General features: G+C 59.0%; 1 protein-coding gene across 3 annotated transcripts in view; it reads left to right on the top strand.

The window, feature by feature from the left end:
• Positions 1-15685, top strand: part of CACNA1S (calcium voltage-gated channel subunit alpha1 S) — a 51604-nt gene that overhangs the window by 23154 nt on the left and 12765 nt on the right. For 2 of the 3 annotated variants that reach the window (XM_075442686.1, XM_075442688.1), the window contains exons 12-29: positions 331-538; positions 848-968; positions 1451-1565; positions 1691-1784; positions 2563-2632; positions 2877-3009; positions 3279-3408; positions 4158-4217; positions 4845-4951; positions 5382-5469; positions 5715-5822; positions 6689-6741; positions 7009-7155; positions 7436-7637; positions 8978-9136; positions 9483-9593; positions 10089-10172; positions 13681-13737. In XM_075442686.1, the coding sequence (XP_075298801.1) occupies positions 331-538; positions 848-968; positions 1451-1565; positions 1691-1784; positions 2563-2632; positions 2877-3009; positions 3279-3408; positions 4158-4217; positions 4845-4951; positions 5382-5469; positions 5715-5822; positions 6689-6741; positions 7009-7155; positions 7436-7637; positions 8978-9136; positions 9483-9593; positions 10089-10172; positions 13681-13737 (2047 nt within the window). The remainder of the gene's footprint in view (positions 1-330; positions 539-847; positions 969-1450; positions 1566-1690; positions 1785-2562; positions 2633-2876; positions 3010-3278; positions 3409-4157; positions 4218-4844; positions 4952-5381; positions 5470-5714; positions 5823-6688; positions 6742-7008; positions 7156-7435; positions 7638-8977; positions 9137-9482; positions 9594-10088; positions 10173-13680; positions 13738-15685) is intronic. The other variant, XM_075442687.1, reaches the window with a different exon arrangement.

The following is a 15685-nucleotide window of genomic DNA, read 5'->3' on the forward strand; positions in this document are numbered from 1 at the left end:
GGTGGCTCCTGGGTGGAGGAACAAGGCCAGGCTGGGGATTTCTGTCTCCAGGGCATGATCTGGGAGTGACAAGGAGGACAGAGCAGGGCTTGATGGAAATCTCCTGGGATCCCTCTCTCACTCTGGGTTCTGGGGTGTTGTAAACAGGAGTGCTGTGGGCCAGGACTCCCGGCTTCTCTTTCTGGCACCCACCCACCGTGTGTTCGTCGCCCTTCCCCATCCTGCCTGCCGGTGCCCTGTGCAGGCAGCAGCATGTCTCAGCTACCCGCTCCTGCCCACAGCCTTCCCACCCCTTCCCCTCCTGCACACTCCCGTCTCTCCTCTCCCCAGGTACTGGACATCCCTGAGCAACCTGGTGGCCTCCCTGCTCAACTCGGTCCGCTCCATTGCCTCTCTGCTGCTCCTTCTCTTCCTCTTCATCATCGTCTTTGCGCTGCTGGGCATGCAGCTCTTTGGGGGCAAGTTTGACTTCGAGGACATGCAAGTGCGGCGCAGCACGTTCGACAACTTCCCCCAGGCCCTCATCAGTGTCTTCCAGGTCGGGGGCCATGGGAAGGGCAGCAGTGAGCTGGAGGACAGGGTGCTGGCAGCCATGGGTCTCCTGGGAAGAGCTGGGGCTCAGGGCCACGTGGGTTTGCGGGAGGTGATGTGGCTTTGGGGCAGGAGCAGGGCAATGACACATGAGCGGTAGTGAGGTTCAGGGCTGAGCAGGGAGGTGGGCTTTGGCCGTGGGACTGCAGGGGCTGCGAGGGTTTGGGGCTGGAGCCAGGAGGGCAGGATCAAGCTTGGGGTTCTGCCGTGCTCTGCTGTGGGGGCTCTTGAGTCCCTGTTTCTGCTCTGCTCGCAGATCCTGACCGGAGAGGACTGGAATTCAATCATGTACAATGGGATCATGGCCTACGGGGGCCCGTCCTTTCCTGGCATGCTGGTCTGCATCTACTTCATCATCCTCTTCGTTTGTGGGAACTGTATCCTCTGCCTGTGAAGCCAGGCCCAGGCTGCCTGTACACAGCCGCACAGCATCAGCGACACAGGACTGGGAAGGGGGAAGGGGGGGCTTCCTTCGGCTTTTCTGTGCTTGCCTAAAGCTTTTTGGTTCCAAACAGCAGGGGAACAAACCACGGGCTTCAGGGCTTGCAATGGTGGTGGCTGGGGTCTGGGGTCTGGAGGCAGCACACCATAGGGTGGGTTTGGATGAGCGGCAAGCAGAATCACAGAAGCACTGACTGAGCCATCGGTCATTGCGGTAACGGAGCTGGACGGACTGAGCTAAGGCAGGGAGAGGGCAGCCAGCCCAGAGCTCCGTGCTCACAAGGATGGGAGCAGGGTCAGGGATCACCAGCTCAACTCCGGGAAGGCTTCTCAGGGCACCCTGGAGTCCATGGACAGCTCTGGCCATTTCCTCCAAACGGGAAGCAGCTAGTTCGTGTCCTTATCGCTGTCCCTTCAGACATCCTCCTCAACGTCTTCCTGGCCATCGCAGTGGATAACCTGGCCGAGGCTGAGAGCCTGACCTTAGCCCAGAAGGCCAAAGCGGAGGAACGCAAGCGGCGGAAGATGTCCCGGTGAGTGCTGCAGTCCCTGGCAGTGGGAGCTCCCAGATCAGGTGCTTTGGTGTGAGGGGGCAGAACGGCATCGCCCGTGCCCCTGCCCAGGGTTCAGTGCCTGCTCTCCCCTCCTCTCCACTCAGAGGTTACCCAGAGAAGTCTGAAGATGAGAAGCAGATGCTGGCAAAGAAGCCTGAGCAGAAAGCAAAGGGAGAAGTGATTCCCACAACAGCCAAGGTCAGTGCTGGTGGGGCTGGGCTTGGGGAGCTCCTGGTGAGGGACCAGGCTCCCCCTCCCACCAGCCAGGGCTGCCAAAGACTTGGAGCCAGCTTGCGTCTGGACTCCTCTGGACCAGAATCGCTCCTTGCCATAGCATCCTCTGGTGATGGGGGCTTTCTGGGCCCAGGCAGGACATGTTGCCTGGTGAAACAAGTCCATTGCTGGGGATGCTTTTCCTCTGATTCATTTCCTTAGCCGTAGCCAGTTGTCAGTGATTGAGAAGGGCTGGTGCACAGCAGTGTGGAGAGAAGCAGAGCAGGTCAGCAGTATTACAGACCTCCTTTATGTCCACACCAGCACCTCCTGTATGCAAAACCCTTCACTGAGCTGTGCTGACTGTGTGCTGAGCTGCCTCTTAGAAGCATCTGGCCAGCAGCTACTTCACTTCCACTTTCCAGAGATGCCCCATGGGAACTCACCCAGGAGTCACTTCATGTCTTATTCCACCCATGATATAGGTACATGGCCTCAGGCTCTTGCCTAGCACACATTTCCCTGTCCCATCCTCTTGGCATTGCTCTTGGCTCAGATTGCAGCATCCCTGAGATGTTTCCCCTCGCCCTGCTCCATCCTCGGCCAGGACTCCATGTGCTTGGTGCTGTATGGGCCAAATGCAGAGATACTGCTTGCCCCACGTGGCTTCCAACATGATGGGGTCTCGCTAACATGCAACATTTGGCAGCAATAGTGGCACACGCAGCTGCATGTCCTCTTCTCTGTTTCTCACTTGTTTCAGTTAAGAGTGGATGAATTTGAATCCAGTGTCAATGAGATTAAAGACCCCTACCCTTCTGCAGACTTCCCAGGTAAGCCTTGTCCCTGGCATGGCAGCGGGAAGGCTGAGGAGGCATTGCAGAGGGATGGTGCCAGAACCCTGGCTGTGTGAGGAGCGAAGGAGGTGGTGACTCTCTGCCAGCCTTGGGATACTGAGGTCCTTCTGCCACAGATGCCAAATTGGGATCGCAGGATTGGGGAATTGTCCATAAGGTCACATTCCCTCTCCCTCTCTGGGTGATTCTTTCCTTTTCCCTCCTTGTGACCACCCTGCAGGTGATGATGAGGAAGATGAGCCTGAAATCCCCCTGAGTCCTCGGCCACGTCCCCTCGCAGAGCTACAGCTGAAAGAGAAGGCCGTGCCCATGCCTGAAGCCAGTTCGTTCTTCATCTTCAGCCCAACCAACAAGTAGGCACTGACCTTTCTCCCTGCCTTGTGGAGCCAGGCCTGGCACCGACCCTTCCCAATGGGGGATGCTTGTGCATATCAGCAAGTTCTGAAGGGAGCCAGCTCACTGGAAAAGTCTTCTCTGTGGAAGGGCTTCCACAGATATCCCTTCATGCCTAGGGCCTTCCTGCCCTCAAGGTTTAACCATAACCCTCTTCCAGGCTGCCATCACCCTATCTGATGTCCTTCTGGTCCCTCACAGCGTCTCATACCATTTCTGTCCCTGACAGGTTTCGGATGCTGTGCCACAGAATCGTCAATGCCACCTGGTTCACCAACTTCATCCTGCTCTTCATTCTGCTCAGCAGCATCTCACTGGCAGCGGAGGATCCCATCCGGGCTGAGTCCTTCCGCAACCAGGTGCCCATGTAGCTGTGGAGGGTTGGGATGGTTGGGGGAGACCTCATGGAGCCCCCAGCTTCCCAGTAGGCAGAGACCTGCTTGGCAGATACCATGCCTAGGCAGGTAGCTGTGATTTCATCCCTACCTCTGGGAGGGCGATATGCTCTAGGAGGAGAGGCTGGTTGTGTTTTCCATTCAGGGCACAGCTAGGACAAGTTTTTACTGCTCCGTGTCTCAGTTTACTTCTGGGTAAAGAGATCCACCTGACAGGGTGTGTAAGACTACCTTGGTTCGAGGCTGCGGTGGCTTACTGGGGACAGGGACATCCTGTGAGGTGGCAAACTGGACCACTGGTGCATGCAGCCCCCTGGAATACTGCTGGTCTGGAGCAGTGGTGCCCACAGGTCTAGCCACACCAGGCACACGTGGGTCTGCAGGGTCTGGCAGGGACTTGGGGGTCTCACATGAGACAGCTTCCCAGGGCACTCAGTGCTTTTGGGGATCAGATGCTTTCAGGTCAAGGCTCACTCACTTGGAAACAGAGCGTGGTCGCAGGCTGCAGCTCGGATCATGCACTGGGGAAAACCAGCGCAGCTGAGGGAAGTTCTGGAGTCTTTTTGGCACGGGGTTTGCAGGCTGTGTTGAGCTAGGTGGGCTCCCTAGGCCACAGAGTGGAGGGCAAAACCACAGTGCCAGGATATGTGAACACACTGGAGCATTTCCCGTGTCACCCAAATCTCATCCAGTTCTGGTGCTTCTCTCCCCAGATTCTCGGATACTTTGACATTGGCTTCACTTCTGTCTTCACAGTTGAAATCGTCTTGAAGGTGAGTCTCTCTACCCCATGGTCCTGGCCGTGTGCACGACCCAGCGCATGGGTCTAGACTGTTCTGGCTGTGGGTACTCATGCTCTTTGGGCAGAAGCTCAGGGTCCCAGCAAGGAGAAGCTGCTGGCTGATCCTCGTGTCCCTGGAGTTCATGCAGTCTGGGTGGTGCCTGACCTGCCCCAGAGACCACATGTCCTCTCCAGTGAGGTCAGGCAGCCAAGTCAGCTGTGCTGTGACACAGGGATGGATGGGCCATGGCACCAATGTTTGCCTTCTGACATGCCCTTAAGAAAAACGTTGAGAAAGAGAAAGCAAAGGAAATCTGTGGGGTAAACCAGTAGTTCAAGCAGCTGCTGCATGTTGCTCCTACTCCAAGAGTCTTTACTCTTCTCCTCTTTAATTTGCTGAGTGACTGGGCAGTGTTTTGCCTCCAGCCAGTGCAGTACTGAAGATTTCCAGCTGAAGGCAGCTGCCTGCCTGGCTGCAGAGGTAGAGGTCTGAGCAGAATCGGGTCCCCAGGCCCCAGAGCTGTGAGAAGCCCCTTGTGCCTCATCCAGCCCAGGGCTGTGGAGGGACCATGCCCCCAAGACCTGCCTGGCCTTGCTCCTAATGCCTTCTGCTCCCCAGATGACAGCCTACGGTGCTTTCCTGCACAAAGGCTCCTTCTGCAGGAACTCTTTCAATATCCTCGACTTGCTGGTGGTCGCTGTCTCCCTCATCTCCATGGGAATCGAGTAAGCACCTCCACGCTTCGCGGGGTGGGACCTGGTCTGTTTAGCCTGTCAGGACAGTTGGGTGCTGCAGCAATCTGTGCTGGATGGAGACGGAACAGCCAGCCCAAGGGCTGGGCGTTAGCCCATGTGTCCGTCTCCATGAAGTCATGCTTAGGAGGACAGGGCATGGACAACTGGGAGACAGGGAGACAAACTATTTGAATGTCAAAGGCGAAGATCTGGGTAGGAATTCAGTTTGGCGCTGCTTTCACTGGCTGCCAGTGCCCTGTGACCTTATGTGGGATGGTGGCTTGGTGACATTCGCATGGCTCTGCCATCCCTTGCCTCTCACCCCTGGTCCCAGCCTGGCCTCCATGGCTGCTTGGTGGGGCTGTGCCAGGCTGTCTTGGGCAGGGGAATCGCCCCTTCTCAGCTCTGCCTTCCTGCTTAGGTCCAGTGCCATCTCAGTGGTGAAGATCCTCCGGGTGCTGAGGGTGCTGAGGCCTCTGCGAGCCATTAACAGGGCAAAGGGGCTGAAGGTAAGAGGGAGGCTGAGGCTGAGGGTCCTCACGGGACATTGTGGCAGGCATTGTGCCCCGTGGGGTTTGCGGGGCCGGGAACCCAATTCCCACTCCCTGTCTGTGGAAGGGGTCTGCTCCATCCTACCGTTCTCGGCAGGCTCCTGCTCCTCCTGGGGCCCATCCCTGCGGTGAGAGGGGGTGGGACACTCAGCAGGGGTTTGCTCCAGGCGTGCTTACGTGTGCACTGTCCTTGACCTCCGCAGCACGTGGTCCAGTGCGTGTTCGTGGCCATCAAGACTATCGGTAACATTGTGGTCGTCACTACGTTGCTGCAGTTCATGTTTGCCTGCATCGGGGTCCAGCTCTTCAAGGTGAGAGGTGTCTCAGGTGGGCAGGAGAGATGTTCTGCTCACACATGTCCTGGACAGGCCCTTCTAGGCACAGTGCTTGGGGATGGTGTCTCCCTGTGTTGGGGTCACCACAAGCCGTACTCTCTGTGCTCTGTGAGAAGACCTGCCTGCCCCGGAGCTCCCGGGCAGAGGAGCCTGCAGTGGGAGGCAGGCAGGAAGCACCCAGGGTACTGTCAGATCCTGACAGCACATGGAAAGGGACCGGCTGCCTCACCCCACTTAGTGCCTCAGTTTCCCCTTTCCGAGGCAGCAGGGGATTCTGACTTCCTCTGCACTTTGGATGCAAAGTGTTTCCTTTTTCACAGCTCTGCTCTTGCTCTCTGTGCCTTGGCTGCTCCAAGGCTGAGCTCAGCTTTATTCTAATAATTGAGCTTTATTCTAATAATTGAGCTTAAATTCCCAGCCAATGTGGGGAGAGTTTTCAGGACACCCTTCAGACTGAGCAGACCTGTCCGCATGCTTTCCCTTTTATTTAATTCTATGGTTACTGCTTTCTTGCCTGTTTTCCAAATAGTTGGCTCCCAAATAGGATGAGCTAAGATCTGTCTTAGCTCAGGACCCTGGAAGATTTGTTCCCATCACTAGGTAACCTTTCCTTGTCTAAGCTTGGGATTGACCCCAGGGTCTGCTGTGGCTCCTGAAACACCCCGTGGACTGGGCTGCATTGGCATGCAGCGTGGGGAGGCTGGCCGTGGTGCGAGGCAGCGGCCGCAGTCAGCGTGGAGGCAGGGTGGGGGCTGACTGCGGGCCGTGAAAAAGTCAAAACTCCCCAGCACTTCTGAAGTCTCAGCAAAATCATAGCCCCTTCTGGTCTCTGTTAAATGCAGGGCAAGTTCTATAGATGCACAGATCCATCCAAGATGACGGAGAAGGAGTGCAGGTAGGAGCTCTCCGCAGCTCAGCCCTGGCAGGGCAATGGCCAGGGGGGAGGAGGGGGTGTGGTGGGGCTTTGTGTCCCTGTGTGGGGATGTCGCATCCACAAAATGGACCTGAGGTCTCGTGCTGTTCTCCCTCACCCTGGGGTAAATCAGAAACAAGCACAGGGCTATCCTCCCCTCCCAGGGCCCCCAGAGCCCTGGGCCAGCGCCGCGGCGGGTGGGCTTGAAGGGGACCCTGCCCGGTGAGCACCACATCCCTTCTGCCGCAGGGGTTACTTCATCAACTACGTGGACGGGGACCCCACACAGATTGAACTGCAGAAGCGCATCTGGTTGCACAGCAGCTTTCACTTCAACAACGTCTTCTCAGCCATGATGTCACTTTTCACCGTCTCCACCTTCGAGGGCTGGCCGGAGTGAGTCTGGCTGCACGCGGGGCCTGCCAAGGGACAGGTCTGTGCTGGGAGCCGGTCACTGCCACAGGTCTTTACCACGGTAAAGAAAGAAGAGCTGCGCAGGCTGAGCAGCAGGGCTAGCCATCCTGACAGTGGCTGTGGAGCTGACAGGGTCGTCCCAGCAGCCTTGTCCCACCGTTGTTGGGTTTGGGATGTCCCCAGAGCTCTCTGTAACCTTCAAGAGGAGAGATGGTCTTTCCCACCTAATTAGGATCTCTGTTGCCTCGCTTCCCTCCTCTAGGCTGCTGTACATGGCCATTGACACTAATGCTGAGGACAGAGGCCCTATCTACAACTACCGGGTGGAGATTGCAATGTTCTTCATCATCTACATCATCCTCATTGCCTTCTTCATGATGAATATCTTTGTGGGCTTTGTCATTGTCACCTTCCAGGAGCAAGGGGAGAGCGAATACAAGAACTGTGAGCTGGACAAGAACCAGGTGATGGGGCTGTTGGGAGAGGGACAGCCCTGGGTCTGGCACTGCTTGGGCTGGCTGATCTGGATCAGCCCGTAGTGGTGGCACTGCTGGTGCAGATGAGTTGAACCTGCCCCAGGTCTGTTCGCTGCAGAGGCAGGGGCAGCTGGACCTGTTTGCTGTTGAGAGAAGAAGGTTCATAGGGATCTTACCAATGTGTATGAACACTTAATGGTAGGGTGTAAAGAAGATGGAGCCAGGCTCTTTTCAGTTGTGCCCAGTGACAGGATGAAAGGCAATGGGCACAATCTGAAGAAAAACACAAATTCTGTTTAAACATTAAAAAATACCTTTTTTATGGTAAGGGTGGTCATGCACTGGAACAGATTCCCCAGAGAGGTTGTGAATACCTCTCTGATATTCACATACCATCTTTGGAGGTATTCAGGACCCAACTGGACACGGTCCTGGGCAACATGCTCTATCTGGCCCTGCTTTGGGCAGGGAACTAACTACACCATCTCCAGAGGCACCTTCCACTGCCAGCCCTTCTGTGATGCTGTCATGCTGTGATTCTGGTTGGGGACATGCAGGTTGAAAACAGCAGAAGCAAGATCGGAATGGGCAGAGGAGGTGGCACGCACTGAGGAGGACAGCTAGTCAGGGATGCCAGCTGGCCCAGAGGAGCTGCTGGCGTGCTCGTGTGCTGGGCAAGTCTGCAGAGGCAGCACGGCCACCTTGAGCTGAGGGTGCCGTGGGTGGTGTGAGCTGCACGTGAACCCAGCAGAGATGCCCTGGCCTGCTGGGGAGGGCAGGGCCTGGTCGGCACCTCTCAGGAGCAGAGAGAAAATCCAGTGCCCCCTTCACCCCTGGTTTGTGTGATGTCTTCAGGCTGCTCTTGACCAGTCCTGAGAGACCCTGGGAAAGTGCCGTGATAACCAGGCAGGCTCAGGACTGGAGAGCTTGGTCCAAGGGCAGCATGGCAACATCTGGAGGCAAGCGCTGGCTTGGGAAGCTTGGTCCCGTGTGGGTGCTCTGGGGGTGTATTTCAGAAAGCACAGCAGATATTTGAACAATCGCTGTCCCTGACCCATGCAACTGGGCTGAGAGAGAAGGGTTCAAGAAAACATGTAGATATGGCACTTTGGTTCATGGTTTAGTAGGCATCGTGGTGATGGGTTGATGGTTGGACTTGATGATATTAGAGGTCTTTCCCAACCTTAATGGTTCTATGATTCTAAGGGGGGGATCCAGCTTGTGTCTGTGGGGACGTGTGGTGTTGCCGGTGGTGCTGACTCCGTGCCTGTGCCCCTGGCACTGCCGTGTGCCCCACTGTGGGATCACACCTGCCCTCCCCTCCTCAGCGCCAGTGCGTGCAGTATGCTCTGAAGGCTCGCCCGCTGCGGCGCTACATCCCCAAGAATCCCTACCAGTACCAGATCTGGTATGTGGTCACCTCCTCCTACTTTGAGTACCTCATGTTCTTCCTGATTCTGCTGAACACCATCTGCCTGGGCATGCAGGTAAGGGGCAGAGTGCCCACCACGGGTGGTGGAGGGGTGTCAGTGGCAGTGCATGGGCGAGCTCAGCCCTGTCATCTCCATGACAGCTTCTGGGGAGGAGGTCTCTCCTACACAGCAAAGCTCATGGTGTGTGCTCAGCATCGCTGGGGCTAGGGGTGAAGCGGGGCTGGTTGGATGTTGGGAGCCCAGAGGAGGGGCTGCAGGGGGGCGGAATTTCCTTTTTGCTGACCATTGCTGAGCCACAGGTCTGTGGGAGGGGGGGTCTGCAACCAGCACACTCCTTGGAGCTCACAACAGGGGCTGGACCTGCCGTGGGCTAACATGGCTCCTTCTGTCTTCTCCTCAGCATTACAACCAGTCTGCAGAAATGAACCACATCTCAGACATCCTCAACGTGGCCTTCACCGTCCTCTTCACCCTGGAGATGATCCTCAAGCTCATGGCCTTTAAAGCCAAGGTGAGAGGAGGGCATGGTCCGGAGAGCAGGAGACAGCCTCAGGCTAGGCCGGGGGGATCCGTTTACCCTGCCTCTCCCGAGTACAAGCACCCCCAGGCCTGCAACTCCAGAGGACTTCTCTTTCTGAGACCCTTGGGGACCCCCATGTGCAGGACCTGTAAATTTCTGGAAGGACAACTGTTTGTCAGGGCTACCTTGCTAGCCAAATCCAACCCAGTCCAGCCAGCCACTGTTCCCATCTTCAAGGTCATCTGTCACTGGTGGGGTCATAGCTCTAGCCACCTTGGTCTACCCTGCTCCTTTCACACCATTGCAAGACAGGCCCAAACAATTGACCAGAGGTACAAGGTCTGACCACCACCCCTTCTTCTGGCTCTCCCTGAGGTGCCAGAGGTCACTTCCTTCAGACACTCCTTCCTCTGGGCTCCATCGTCTGTCTCGTCCATGATTTAACCCTTGGATAGTCACTCCTCTTCTCCGACTCTTCCCTGGCAGGGTTACTTCGGGGATCCCTGGAATGTCTTCGACTTCCTCATAGTGATCGGCAGCATCATTGACGTCATCCTCAGTGAGATTGACGTAAGTGTCAGGCTGCTCGGGCACGAGGGTGTCCCTGCAGAGCACCTGGGGTGAGATGGTGTGGTGTCCATCTCTGCAGAGCGCTGGTGTCCTCTCCTCCCTCCCTGCTCTGCTTGCTTCTGAGGAGTTGTCCCCTGGGATCAGCCCACGGCATGGGTGTGTGGAGGTCACAGCTGTGGCCCTGTGAACCTTAGAGCACTGTTTAAACATAGGGGACCATCCCCAGCTGGCCGACATGTCAGAGTGCCCCCTCCCCTCCCTTCACCTGCTTCTGTAGGCACCGGGATCCTATGGAGAGCAGTCTACTCGCTCAGGACTGGACCATGAGCAGCAGAACACGTGCCAGCCCCTGCCCCGCTCACCCTGCCTGTCTTCCCCTTGCACGCGACTGGACAGGCAGTCACCCACGTGTCCAGCCCGCAGATCAGTGCAGGGGGGAAGAAAAGGGGTTCCCACAGCTCCCTGCGCCCAGAGGACACTGCTGTCCCATGTCAGGGGAGCATCTCATGCACCAAACTTCCAGGCATTTGCTTTGCGTGTGTCCCGTCGTCCGGCAGCCCATCCACACACAGGCACTGAACGCAGACTGCGCAGCTGGGTGGCTGCAGGCGGTGGCTGTGGTCAGCGCTCTCCTGGGAGCATTTTCGGAGCAGTGCGAGGAAGCCAGCGTGCCACTGCCCTTCGCGGCGCTGGGACACCCACAGCCTGTGTCTGGCAGTGCCGGGACGCCGTGTGCTGCGTTGGGCAGATCTGCTGGAGCTCTGGCAGCAGCTGCAGGACCCGCTGGGCTGTGGATTAACCCTCTCTTGGGGCTCCGCGTGCCGTCTCCTCTCAGGGGCAGGGCTGGCCATCTCTGCTGCACCGCAGGGCTGCGTCTGGCAGAGCTGCTGCCGCCACCACCCCTGCACAGGGAGACCTTCAGCTGTCTTCCGTGCCAGGGAGGAGAGGGTGTCCAGAGGCCCTTGGTGGCGGTCGCCTTCTGCTCTGGAGGGTGGTCCAGGCCTCACAGAGCTGGGACAAGCAAAACCACCCACCTTCCTCCCCTGTGTGAGCAGCAGGCTCCTCCCTGCACAGCCCTGCACGCCGACACCGCCGTCCTCTGACCTCTGGGCTTCCCAGCCTTGACGAGCTCCCAGATTTCGTGCCAGCGCCAGCAGCCTTCATCTGTCACCAGGTCCTCCAGGACCCCATCCTTGGCCCCCCAGCTCTCCACACCTGTGGCCTGGTTTCCCATTGCCTGCAGGGTGTCATGTCCTAGCGCGCTACCTCCTTCCCCATCCTGTTGTCACCCAGAAATGAAGTTCGAAGGGTGCTCGAGGCCCTGCACTGGGCAGAGGCTTTCAGTGCCGGTGGTGCGAGAGGCCGGGTCCGTTGGCACAGATGCCAAGGTGCTGCTGTGCTCGGCCAAGGGTCCGTGGGGCTGCCTGGGGACATGGGTTGCAGGCACCCAGAGGAGTCGGGTGCCCTGGCTGGGCTGGCAGGGTCTGACCCAGGTGCCGTTGGCAGTGGCAGGGCTATGCAGAAGGCCAGGAGGGATTTCAAGAATGGTCCTGTGTGGCCTGAGCTTCCCTGGTCCTCTTCCCCAGGGCTGGGACCTTCAGGGCACGAAGAGTGCTGGTGTCCCCTCCCAGAGGCCCAAGCTCTTCAGGGACCTTCGGGCAGTCCTGCTCATGCCCCAGTGACCATCTATATCCGGCCCCCCCCAGAGAGCAGAGCCCCTCACGGCTGCCTCACCCTTCCTCCATGTGCTTTCTTCTCCATCCAGCCCACATCTCTCCCAGCGTTGCCAAGCTTTTCCCAGCCATCTGGTGATGTGCAGGGGGATGAGGGTTAGGAGACGGGGGGCAACCTTGTCTACCCTTCCAAGAAGTCTCCTCCCTGCTGAGAGGCCAGCACAAGGTGGGTCTGTTGCCTCTGGTCCTCAGGAGCTGTTTGCAAGCTCTGCACCCATCCTAGATCACCTTCCCAGTGCAGTCAGACCTTGGGGGCTGTGGTGTGTTCAGCAGGGTGGCCTTCACAAAGGTGCAGGGGGGGCGGGTGACACCCGGCAGCAGCCGAGCCGTTCCTGGTGGCATCCAGGCAAGCGATGCTGCTCTGCAAAGTCTGCCCTCTCCTCCTCTTTCTGTTCTGCCTCGTTCCTCCTCCCTCGTGCCCCTGTGTGTGGCTGCCAGGGTGAAGTGGCAGGGAGAGCTGTGCCGTCAGGAGCCCTCTGCTAGCCACCACAGCCAGATCCTCACGGCTTCGGTCACTGAGTTCCCCCGGACCCCAGGGCGTTTTGGCGGATCTGGGGTAGGAGGGAAGCAGGGCTGGGGTCCCCTCTGGCAGTGCTACCCCAGACTCTGGCGTGCAGGGCGCTGGCAGTGTCCGTGCTGCGGTCGCTGGCTGGGCTCCCGGGAGCGAGCCTGGTCGGTGCAGGGGGTGCTGGGGTCTGGAGCCCCCTGCCCCGGAGAATCCCAGGCTCTCTACAGAGAGGAGCGCGTCTCGGGGTGGCTTTGAGGAGCCTCAGGGGTTGTGTGCATGGGGCTGGGGGGTGCGAGCCCTCCTCTGCGTTTGAGTGCGTGTGCCCCGCGTGTGCCGACGGGCACGCAGACCACCAGGTCTTGCCTCTCGGTCAGTGGCTGGACGACACCGGGCAGCGATCGGCCTCCTGCCGACACGTGGGGCTCCCAGTCCCGGTGCTCGCTCCCAGGCAGCCTGCACCAGGTTTGCCTTGGTGTCCAAGCAGCCGTGCCGAGAGCAGCCCGGCCTTCTGCGGAGGAGCCGTGGGCTGGCGCGAGCGGGTCAGCTCGCCTCCAGACCCACCAGGGCCCGACCTGGGGGGGTCCATGGGGGGCAGCAGGATTACACAGTCCTGAGGTTTGGCCCAGGTTTCCTGGCCCGTGCACCCTTGCCTCAGAGGTGTATGTCACAGCTGGTGGGACGCAGTGGGGCACATGAAGAGGATGGGGCCAGACTCTTTCCAGTGGTGCCCAGCGACAGGAATAGGGGCAACGGGCATAAACTGAAGCAGAGGAAGCTCCAGCTGAAGATGAGGAAGAACTTCTTCCCTCGGAGGGTGACGCAGCCCTGGCCCAGGCTGCCCAGGGAGGTTGTGGAGCCTCCTTCTCTAGAGATATTCCAGCCCCGCCTGGCCGCGGTGCTGTGCAGCCTGCTCTGGGTGACCCTGCTTGGGCAGGGGGTTGGGCTGGGTGACCCACAGAGGGCCCTGCCAACCCCAAACATGGTGGGATTCTGGGATTCTGTAAGTCCCTCCTGATCAGTGTGTTTCCCCGGCCATCCATCTGCTGCCTCCACCCCTCCAAAGTCACGTCGCCTTGTCCGTGAGCCTGAGTGACAGCGAGTCTCTGCCTGTCCTTCCCCTGGGCTCCTCTCCCAGCCACCTCCTCCTGTCCCCGATTTCCATCTTACTCTCTCTGCTGTGTCTGTGTCTTCTTCTGCAGCCACCCATCCCTCCCTCGCTCTCGCTCCTGCCTCTGCTCTCCCGCTGACTCTCTGCTTCTCTTGACAGACTGTTCTTGCCTCCAGTGGCGGACTGTACTGCCTCGGCGGAGGCTGCGAGAGCACGGTAAGCATCAGCTGCGTGTGCTTGCCACGCGTCCCTCTGCCCTTCACTGCCCACGGCCGTGCCAACGTGCTGGTGGCTGGCGTTCGCACGTGTCCTGCATGTCATTAGGACACACCAGACCCTGCTGCTCTCTGGCATCTCAAAATGGTTAGAGGGGCTTGCGCCGTGCTCCCAGGGGAGCTGGTTGTGTCCTGGGGCTGCTGGCCTGATGTGCAGGGGGGCTGAGTGGGCCAAGCCCTGCGCTGGTGGCTGAGACCACCGTGGAGGTGCAGTGAGGTGGGGGTGCCCTGCGTTGGCCCGTAGGAGCTCTGGAAATGGGGAGAGGCTGGCTGCAGGGTCCCATGCGCTGGGGCCTTTTCCCAGGGGTCCCAGGGCCCCGGTGCTGGGAACTGCGGAGGGCAAGCTGGCCTTCGCTGGGCACTGCCCAGGTCCCGGCGGTGGGGACGTGATGCGCGGGAGCTGATTGAGATGTTCCTGACCACCGGGCTCACTGGGCAGGTGCCAGGTGCCAGGAGAGCAAAAGGCAAAAGGAAGGGGTGGAGAGAGGAGATGGTGTTTTCCAGTGCAGCCCTGGGAACTGAGAAATGTCAGGCTGGGGAAGCTGGAGCTGCTGGGAGGGGTGTTTGCAGCTGGGTTTTGTTGCCCTGGAATAGCTGGGAGTGGGTGGGCTGGGTGATGGAAGTGACGGGGGTCCCGTGGCAGCAGTAAAGCTCTGGGAGGCCGAGGGGGTGGTGGGAAATCATCCCAAGCGGTGATGGAGTTGGGATGGACAGTGCCTGGCAGGGGCCAGGAGGGTCTGCTCGTGGTTCCTGGTGGCAGAGGCTGGGTCTGAGGCTGTGCCGTGCTGGAGCAACCAAGGGAGCAGGTGACCGAGTCCCCAGCATCTCCAGCTGCCGATGTCCCAGGTGCTCCCAGACAAAAGCTGGCCCTCTGAGCCCAGGAGCTGTGCCTGCTGGCTCCCCTGCTGCCTGCCCGTCCTGCCCTGACCCCAGGAGTCCCCAGCCGCGGGACACGGCTGTTGACCCTGCCAAGGGGGTCCCGCAGCCTCCCCAAGGGAACAGGCATCGCTGCAGGCAGGGGTGACTCCAGGCAGCACCCGCAGGGCCACCAGCCTTCAGTCCCTCCTTGGGCCCATGAGAACGTGGCAAACCAACCTCTCCATGCTCGAAGAGCCGCCGTCGCTAACCCCTCGTGTGGCTGGTGCCTGGCCTGCGGCTCACCTTGCGGACTGGCCCCGAGCTGGGAGCGTCAGAGAGCCCGGAGGGACCAGACCCTGGCCCAGCCTGTGCCACAGCGTGCCTGTCTCCCTGCAGTGTCCTGTCCCACCGGCTAACGGGATTGCCCTCATACCCATAATGAGCAGCCCGGGGGCTCACAGAGCTCACAGAGATGTGAGGCAGTGGGGCTGGGGAGATGAGCTCACTGGGAAGGCTGGAGCACGTCCCCGTCGCAGTCTGGTCCTCCGTGCAGGCAAGGGCTATGGGGACTTGCTCTTTTTGCAGTAAGCAATCAATTCCGCTTTTTGGGCTGAGGTGTTGTAACGTGGTCTCTGGTTACTACTGCGTATGCAGCACATCACTTTCCTCCAGATATGCAACTACTTCCCTCTGTGTATAACTCTAAAGGAAAATCAGAAAGAGGAGTAAAAAGAGAAAAAAAGAGGAGTAAAGAAGGAGAAAGAGTCTCCTTCTCTGGAGATATTCAAGACCCGCCTGGACAAGGTCCTGTGCAGCCTGCTCTGGGTGACCCTGCTTCGGCAGGGGGGTTGGACTGGGTGACCCACAGAGGTCCCTTCCAACCCCGAACATTCTGTGATTCTGTGATTTTGTGACTGTGGCTGGTGTTGGAGAGGGGAATCTCGTTACCCTTCCCCCCACCTCCAGGACCTGGACCCCCCCTTGCCTGTCTGGAGGCACCAGTGCCCGCTGCCCTCCAAGTGCTGTGCTCT

This window comes from Opisthocomus hoazin, chromosome 25, assembly GCF_030867145.1.
Source record: "Opisthocomus hoazin isolate bOpiHoa1 chromosome 25, bOpiHoa1.hap1, whole genome shotgun sequence".
Lineage (NCBI taxonomy): Eukaryota > Metazoa > Chordata > Aves > Opisthocomiformes > Opisthocomidae > Opisthocomus > Opisthocomus hoazin.